General features: G+C 36.5%; 1 protein-coding gene across 1 annotated transcript; it reads right to left on the reverse strand.

The window, feature by feature from the left end:
• Window positions 1-2,348: 2,348 nt before the first annotated feature.
• Window positions 2,349-9,430, reverse strand: LOC145779351 (retinoschisin-like). The gene is made up of 5 exons (XM_082590916.1): window positions 9,116-9,430; window positions 6,300-6,347; window positions 5,424-5,582; window positions 3,720-3,889; window positions 2,349-3,550 (listed from the first exon to the last, which is right to left on the reverse strand). Exons 1-5 carry the CDS (start codon window positions 9,384-9,386, stop codon window positions 3,413-3,415), a joined length of 786 nt encoding a protein of 261 aa, XP_082447042.1. The 5' UTR covers window positions 9,387-9,430; the 3' UTR covers window positions 2,349-3,412.
• Window positions 9,431-9,650: the final 220 nt, after the last annotated feature.

The raw sequence follows: 9,650 nt of genomic DNA on the forward strand, positions 1-9,650 counted from the left end.
ATTGCGCGTTGCCTGGTTTGTTTGTTTTGCACTCTTTGAGGACCGTTGGTACATATGTGTACCATGAAATTTTTCCACGATTTCTAATCATTTTCTTGTAGTTATCAAAAAGTATTTGTCTCTAAACGTTTTTTAAATAGATAATCTATTTAAAAATAAAAAAAATTTGGAAATTGTATTTTGTTTCAGCTTTGCTTTAACTGGTTTTGTTTGGTGAATTGGTCAGGGTTTGAAGCGGTAAACTTTGAAAGATCAACAAGACAAGTAAAAAAAAAATATATATAGGCTATATAATTTTTATTCTACATCAATGTTTAGTGATTAATTTGACTTATCCCATCAGTAAAACCATAAAAAAATTAAAAAACATGTTGCTAGACAATACTAAACTTCTGTGGTACACATATGTACCAAAGGTCCTGAAGGGCAAATTCTATTAGTCTAATGGAGGGATACAGTGATGTGGGGAAAACTTAAAAATTAAGACTGTTGTTGTGAAATTTTAATATAAATAACACGTAATATTTTAGGAATGTATTTTAGAGCTACATGCAAAGGTAAATTTAACTGATAGCATTACTTCCGGTTGAAAATTTTCTATAATTTGGCGCGAATTATGTCAATAGGCCTACTGTACAAGCAATTATGATTTTCGTCGTCGTCGCCGTGTGAGTCTCTGACAACAGCCCCACCTAACTGAATAACTTTACAGACTTTTTGAAGCTAGTTTTTATTTCGCAGAGTAGCGATGAGCCATGAATGTAGAAGTGTTAGCTGCAGAGTTAGGGTATTCAACAGGTTATAGGAAGTGCTAGTCCAGCCCAGGGCATCTCAAAATCACTTGAACCTTGCATGCAACGGCTATAGGCTAGACAAGACTAAGCTCAATATTAGTAAAGTTTGTCTCCAAAGGAATACTATTAGGTTTTTTAAAATACAGCTTAGGAATATCAAATTTTCAACAAAGTTTGAATGCGTTTTTTCAAAATTTGGGGTAAAAACATGGTCAGAACGCACCAAATTTAATGTGATTTTTCAAATTTTTCTGGGAGGAGGCCCCCCAGACTCTCCGCGAAGTCGTTCTCCTTCGGCGAACTCAGCGGTAGGCTTCGCCCCCCCCCCCAACTATTCATTGCAGCCCCACTGCTCACAAACAGCACCAGCCGCCACTGTGGAAAACCATACTAGCAATGATACTAAACACATTACCCTTAAGGACCAATGGTACACATATGTGCCACAGCGTAACTTCTATTTGAAATTAAAAAAATTAATTTTTTTTCAAATACCTCTTTAAAGTGATAAACTTGTAGTAAAAATCATCAATATTTCAATAAAACATGTCTCAAAAGTTTATGGTCCTCAAAGGGTTAATTTTGTGCGTTCACTATGGACAATTTTGTCTGCAATAAAGTTGTAATAATAATAAATAATATAAAAACATGACGATGATGTTGCAATGACTACATGTAACTGAGAGAGGATAAGTTGTATTTTTTTCGGTGCAATCTTAACACACATTCTATTGTGCATTTATCAGTAAAAATAAAACTATTAATATTACAAAAAGTGCTCAATGCTAAGCAAAAAAGCAAAGCAGAGCGAATTAAATCAAATATAGTTATTAATGTTGTTTCAGATTCTATTTGAATAAGAACTTCTGATGATCCGTATAGGTGAAACAGGCTGTTAAGGATTCAGATAGTAATAACTATATTTGATTTAATTGTAAAAATATATAAGCGAATATTCCATTCATAAGCTTCGAAGCAAATATTCCATTCTTAGGGCCAACTGAGCTGAAAATAGTTTTATTTAGAGTATGAGCCTTCCAGATAGCAAACTTTATTTGCAAGGATAAAGATCAAAAGGGGAAAGATTTGCTGGTAAAAATAACTTTTGTTTATTTAACCAAACTACTTAGTTGGTTTTGAGTCTTTATCCGCGGACACAGAAAGCCTTTGAAAGATTGTTTCCTCAGTTCCGCATACTTGTAAAGGTTTTAAGCCACTGACGCAGGCCCGGTTAACGAGATAAGCGGAGTAAAATTTGAGATTGCTGAAGTGTGGTTGTGTATGAATTATTCTATCCGCTAGTAGCCGGTGTATGGAGATTGGAGAACAGTCCTCAGACTGCGTTGCTCAAGCGCTCACACCAAGAATCGAGGCAGCTCTTGTACTTATTGAAGAAAATTTTAAGAATTTTAGAAAGTTTCATTAATGAAAGTTTTAATAAATTAATAACTTTCGAATTCCTGGTAGAGTGAATCACGGTTGGCTTTCCTATATCACCAGCGTTGTAATGAAAGCAAACTATCCACGAGTAAATTTTCACAAAATCTATTGCAGCAATCTGTTTATTTACATTCCGAGTATAAGCAGTAGTGTCAGCAAATGTCATAATTGCTAGACTAGACAACTCACTCGAAAAACAAAAAAAAAAAATTAAAATTTTACCATCGGTTTTAATGTCAAACCAAAGATTGTTCTACGAACAACATTAAGAAACATGTACGCTTTGGCAAGAGGGCGCCATTCAGCTTGAAACCTTTACTCATCGGAGCCTGGATAATTGCAATGACAATGAGACAATGATATTACCATTATTTAAATGTTATGCAATTGAGATTACGATTACAGTTGTATAATATTATACAGTTATACACCAATGGAATACGATAACTTGTTTATTCTACGATTGCGATAAGGTTACGATTTTCGATGTTTTAAAGTTTAAACGCTTGCCGTATGTAGCTGAAAACTTGTAATTGCAGAGGTTTTTTGTCATAGAAAATAAATAGAAAAATTATATTCCAAGCAATTTGGATGTAATAAGCGATTTGTTGTGTTAACCGTTGATTTATTAACTGGATTTCACGTACAAGGTTCACTCAGCTAGAAGCTTTTACTCATTAGTGGTATGGTGGATGACTAATGACTATACAATGTTTTAAACACTTTAGGGGATGTAACAGAGGACCTGTAGCTGCAGAGTTTGCAATTAGGAAAAATGAATAGAAATATTCCGTTCGAAGCAACTTAAATGCAATAAGCGTTTGGTCGTATTGACCGTTGAATCTATTAACCGGATATTATGAGTAGCTTACAAGGTTTCAAACAATTTGTCTGAAATTTGACAAGCATCTGATTTAAAATCTCTCATTATCTAACTCTACATTAATCTTTACAAATTGAACAGCTTTATTTCAACCCGAAACAAGGTAAAAAAATGACAATGCAAGCCAGTTTTTATTTAAAATTGATAAAAAATCAACCTAAATACACAACAGTAAACCACTTTAATTTTTTTGTAAAGCAAATCTGACTTGATCGCAAAAACTATTGTTGATTGTGCTTTCCGAAATGCTTCATCTTCAAGAATTGAAGCTTGAACAGATTTACCAGGTATCTTTTTAACATGTGAGGTAATCCATTCGAAGTGTGATATAAGAATGGTGCGATTGGACAACTAGCCGGAAGAATCTTGCCACCAGAGGGCGTGGAAAAGCATGGATGACGTAGGTGTTTCTATCAATGTTGCCTTGGAACACCTGTAGTTTTAAAAAATGTTATGTAGTAGACTAGTAGAGTTTTTCAAGCTTCCATAAGACGAACAAACCCGGTATTTGAACTGACGTCGTTTGCTTTCAAACGTTCATAGTGACATTTGACTTGACAAAGTCGCTTAGTTTTTACAAATACAAAAATTACTACGCCTACCTTGTCATTCCCATTCTCATCCTTTATAGTTTTCAGAGTTGAAACAGAATTTCCATATTGTATTTTGTAACTTGTTATCCATTGATCAAAATTAGACCTTCCTTGAGTAACAACACCAGCAACACGAGTTGGCTCCAACAAATCAACTTGCAACCACTCGCCAGCTATTTCTGCAAATAGAATCAGTTTATTATTTTGGTCGCTTAATTTACCATGACACAATGCCCCGTATCTTGATATTAACCATCCGTCCACCATGAGGTTTAATAGACCTCAAAAGAACTTTATCCTGTGATTACTTTTGTTCAACTAATTTATTACCATCAACAACGCACTGCAACAAAATAGCTTATTGACACAACGAGATGAGCAAAATAATCATAGCCTGGTCAAACACTTAAAAAAAGACAATCCATTGAACTTCGATGACGTTTTGCACATACCCCACAAATATAACCAATATAAATCTCTGGAAATAAAACTGTCTTGTAGTTATTATTATTTCAAACGTCACCATTTCCGGCTCAAGCAGACTGTGTAAAAACACGGGTCATCTGCTTCCATGAGGCACGGTTTTGAACTAGCTCGCCCAGTCTCGTCAAATTGAGTTCGGTCCATGCCTGGATGTGGTCATGTTACCGTCTTGGTGGTCTGCCTCGTTTTCTTTTTCTGTTGACCTTACCATCCATGATCCATGCAGGCTTTGCAGATTCCGTATTTTGATCTTTTTAATACCGTATGTCAGATGTCTACTTTTTAGAGTCTTGTGTATGTTGAAAACATAACAGCATTGTGTACCATTTGGATTTGACAGATCAAAACAGTTTTACAGTGTATTTTTTCCCGCGTAGGCTAAATCCTGCTGTTGCTTGAGCACAAACGATGTAATAGCAGGCTATTATTTTGTCATATAAACCACAATAATAACTAACACCTGTGGTTTCATACTTTATAAACGTTATGATACCATAAAAACACCCAAATTTTGCTTTATTATGGTCCACATCGGTACCTCACTTGGTTAGACGCATCACTTTACAAATAAACAAACTGCAAGATCTACAGAGGCCGGTTATGCTCTCGGTGGTGTGCACTTGAGCAACGCATTTCAAGAACTACTCTCCATTCAGCGGCATCTAGTGGATGGAATAATTCACAAACAACAACACTTCAACAATTGGAAACTTCACTGTCAATTTCGGTAACCGGACCTGCGTGAGTGGTTTAATGCTTCTACAAGTACACAAAACAAGGGTTGAGCTCTCAAAAAAGCTTTATCACTCCGAGGATAAAGATTCCCGTAATCAATCCTGGTACTGTATATATGGTAGAGAAATAATTTCTTGACTTATCAAACAAGTTGAAATTTGGGTAAATTTAACAGGTTAGATCAATGATTGCAAATTCATTTCCAAAGTCTCCTTTACATAGTGCGTTATAATGGTGTGGTAAGGGTTGCATTGCCTATCAGGCTTTTATGGTGTAACTTTTTTTCATTATTTTAATGCTTTTTTGCGTAGCCTATATGTTGTCGTTGCTAACTAGTTTACAGTTTTCGCTCGGTTGCTTGTAGGCCATGATCAGATCTTCGTTTTTAGGTTCTGATAGTCGTGCATAAATGCATTTCCATTTAATTATACAATAACAAAACATTTCCAGTAATTATTATATTAATTTATGTATGGCAAGATCACAATGTCTTACGTCGAGAAGTATGCGAGAGCCAAACCCCTGAGTCTCCACTAGATAGCGTATTATCTAGCCGTCCATGAGCAGCAGCGTCAAGGTCACTCCATTCCGAAGAAGCAGTTATTTGGAAATCCTGGATTCTTCCATCCTTCATTCCCACAGAGCAATGAGCGACTGAAACCAATGAAAAAAAATTACTAATATCACAGATGATTCCAAAAAAAATGTAACAATTTGGTTCACAAACACAGTCACAATAATCCATACGTCAATACATACGTCGTCATACGTCCATACGTCAGTACGCAATCTCGGAAACATTTTGCCATGCTAGACAGGTAGTCATTATCTGATCTAACCCCCTGAAGAAGTCAGTTGTGTCTGATTGGAAAAACGTCGGAATAAAAGATTATCATCTTATACATCTTGTGATAGACCAGCTTTATTTACACCAGAAAAACGTATCATTGAACTAAATGCCTGGAAAACAGCCTCATTTAATTTTTAACACAACAACTTGTTAACGATCAATGTTGTTAAAGTTATAAATTCTCCCTGCCAAAAGAAGCCCAATGAGTTTCACTGCTTGTACTTCACTGCTTGTAAGAAGGGGATGGCGTTACAGCCACGTTGAAATATTGCATGAATCAGTCGATGTCATTTACTGTTTGTTATTAATGTTACAAGGTATGTGCTTCCATACTTTTCAACTGTGGTCAATGAACTACACAGGGACAAAGTTATCTGACCTAAATTGCACCTGTAACTCACCTCATTTTCCACCAAGTTGCGAGTAAATTTTTATTCTGGCGTTGTTCTGGTTGTGTGAAACACTTCGATGAAAACAACATAGACCTAATAATAGTTTTGTCATTGACGTCATCAACTCACCTTTTGCATCGTCATTGAGGAGAATTGAATTGAAAATTGCGACTTGATCTGCAAAATAATGAAGAAAAGTGTCAAACAAAGTTTGTACGTTTAAACATTCCAATGATGGTTGAGTTTCAACCGTCAATGAAAATCCTCCTCGTAATAAATTCAAAGTGGCACGGATTTTATAACTTGTCAAGTGATGTCTCATTAGATTATTCTAAAACTAATCGGTACAACAGTAACCCACGATTTGTATTTCGATTTAATGGAAAGCTGACAGTTTGCAACTGAAAAATTTAAAATGTTCAAACTTTCAAAACCATGCCATAGCTTTACATACTGGATATACCAAACAGCCCAACTTTTGGGGAGACGAGTGCGAAATTGGATCTATAAGATGAAGAAGAAGATGAAGAAATAAATTTCCAAGTGGAATTAACCGATGTAATCAAACAGAGATGATTTACTATGATTATAAGCCACCATATCGAGATGCTGCAAAAACCAGTCATTTGAAAGGTGAGGCGAAAAAGATTTTTGATTGCTTTCTGAACTTAGCCTACTGCAAATTCAAGTGTTTGTTGAGTTTGTGGACAAGCTGAGACGAATTTGTCTCAGCAATATTTAAAACAATGTTTCTTCTCTACTTCCACTCTAGTATGTTGTTTTAAGCAACACAGTGGTGATGTCAGGGTAACAATTTCTTTCTGCGCTACATGCTGTAGTGTATAGTACAGTGGTTCCCAACCGGGGTGCCGCGGCACCCTGGGGTGCCAATTGCAATGCTCAAGGGTGCCGCGAGATATTGAGATATTACAATACTGTGGCCCAATCTTCATTTTAACTTTAATTCGTTAAGTAATTAACGGGTTTAACTTTAACCGTTAGGACTGCTCTCAATTCAGCGGCACCTAATGGTTGGAATAATTCCCCGGCAACAACACTTCAACTATCGGAAAACTTCACTCTGCCAATCTCGGTAACCAGCCCTGCGTCAAGAGCCTCAACAAGTATGCGAAACTACCAGGAGTAACATATCAAGGCTTTGTCAGTCCGAGGATAAAGATTCAAAACCAACCAAACCAAACGCATCATTATTGCCAGGTTTCATGATTTTATTTTGCGTTTCACGGCGCACAAAGTCAAATTGCAGTGATGGATTATCGGATTGAGCGACCCAGCACGATTATAAAATTGCACAATTGTTTGCGAACCATTATAAAATTGGAAACTTTTGTTGGATAAAAAAATTGACGAGTTCTGGATAAAAATTCAAAATTAATATCTTTTCGTTGGAAAGAAAGCTATTGTGCTTTTGCTGCTGTTTTCTATGTCATAGGCTCAGAGGCGCCGGAAGCAGGGGGGGGGGCGAATGCCCCCCTTGTCCTCAATTTTTCTGTGGATGGGGGAGCAGGGGGGCAGTGATACCCTTTTAAGGTCATGTAAGCTACTGCACATTTTGCAATATTTCTGCTATTCGATTTTAGCTTAATTAGCCTATAATCTTTCATTTTTGTCTTTAAAAAAAGTAGGCCTATTCACGACACAAAATTCTGTATCACAGTAGGTTACATCATTATAAGATAGTTTGATGCCCTTCCGTGCCATTGTTCTTTGTATAACAGACACTTGTACCATTACTCGATAATGAGCTGATAGATGAGCATTATAGCTATAACTTGTTTTATCTTAAAACTTTAAAAAATGGCCTTTCAGTAATAAAAGTGCCCTTTTTTCATAATCCTGCCCCCCCAGTCAAAAGTCGTTCCGACGCCCCTGCATAGGCTATCTATGCGAGAGTGGATTTTCCATATTAACGAACACAAAAACGAGAACAACTGCTTATAGTCGAGGAAGAAATGCGGGTGGCTTTATCGAATTTTCCCCCAGATATTATGGGACTTTGTGCAAGAAGTCAAGCACAAATTTCATACTGACTTTTGAATAAATACATTTATTTGAAATACAGTACAGTTATTTGAAATACAAAAACGTCATCAAATAGATCCAGTTTTTCCAGGGTGCCGCAAACTATTTATCTCTTTGATAGGGTGCCGCAAGATCAAAAAGGTTGGGAACCACTGGTATAGTATATCGGGTTGACAAACAATACAACATTTTAATTTTTGAAAAACTCTAAAAGCTATGGTTCTAAAAATTACTACACAACATGACTGGGTATGGGGTAATTTGTTGTTTTTCTTCAACTTATCTTTATTCGTCCCATATGATATCTTTAAAACCGCACTGCACCATAACCGTTTTCCTCAGACTAAAACTCAAACTGGACCTCATAATACACCGCAACAATAATAATGATACTGCCTTACAGCGACATGCGAACATACGACAAACAAGAATAAAGAATCGAACAAGAACTTCCTATTATCACTCGGGACACCATTTTAGTGCTGAGCAGTTTAGTCGTAGCTTTTGGATTTAAATATTGTCTGTCCAGCTCGGCAAGTTATTCACACGGTTCCACCTTTGAGTTAGTATTTTCAGTTCTTTCCCTTTCTATCAGCACATTTCAAAGTAATGTAGGCTACAGTAAGCTAATATTTCAATTTCCACTTTTTAGCGTACCGGTACAAGTTGTAACCGGTAACTCAAATTGTGATGTTCTTCGAAAGAAATTCCGTTTAAAACACAATAAACTGGTAAAACTGACGCAAACAGATTGTGATTTTCAAGCAGTGAACTAGACTACTGATAGTTGGAGTGTCAAATTCTACAGTTTGTAAGATTTTTTGGCATGTGCCTGACAGGAATATTGCGTTTGCCAATGCAACAAAGTACATTGCACCCAACCGAAAGTTAATTGCACTTACCAAGAAGATCTTGTACTTGCTCACGAAGTTCTTCCACATCACCGAGATTGCAAGTGCATTTCCCAGGAGGTCCCATGGGTCCTGGAGGCCCCGGCTCCCCAGTTGCACCGGGAAGTCCCTGCTCTCCTATTGTGTGAGGGGTTGGAGCTGTAGATTCTGGGTTTTTTCGAATAGGAAGACAAACTTCATCAGTTTGTACTCTCCCGCAAATCGCAAAGAAGATGCACAAGACAATGGCAGCCACCTTTAATGACATGTTTAATTTTTTCATGAGTTGATAACTTGTAAGTTTTTGTTGTGATAATAAATTAACAGTTAGCCTGCAAATGCAAAGTGTACAGAATCAAAATAAGAGCAAAAAACTTTTCACTGAGAAAGGAAACATACGCTCGACCGATATCAGACAAACTTATCTTACCACTGCGTTTTTTTACTTCGATTTTTGAAATTTAAAAATTATTTTTAAGGTGTTGCGACCGTGCGAAATTTTAAACTGATCCTGTTTCTGTTGCAAGCCTGTTATAAAATTCGTATT

The sequence above is a fragment of the Aplidium turbinatum genome, chromosome 1 (genome assembly GCF_918807975.1).
Source record: "Aplidium turbinatum chromosome 1, kaAplTurb1.1, whole genome shotgun sequence".
In the NCBI taxonomy this organism is placed as follows: Eukaryota; Metazoa; Chordata; class Ascidiacea; order Aplousobranchia; family Polyclinidae; genus Aplidium; species Aplidium turbinatum.

What these genes read in the sequence shown, in the direction of transcription:
- LOC145779351 (XM_082590916.1), bottom strand. Translation starts at nt 9,386, where the DNA reads ATGAAAAAATTAAACATGTCATTAAAGGTGGCTGCCATTGTCTTGTGC. An exon ending in GCAAGTACAAGATCTTCTTG is followed by an intron (nt 6,348 to 9,115) that starts GTAAGTGCAATT and finishes ATTATTTTGCAG; the next exon opens with ATCAAGTCGCAATTTTCAAT. An exon ending in GCTCTCGCATACTTCTCGAC is followed by an intron (nt 3,890 to 5,423) that starts GTAAGACATTGT and finishes TTCTATTTGCAG; the next exon opens with AAATAGCTGGCGAGTGGTTG.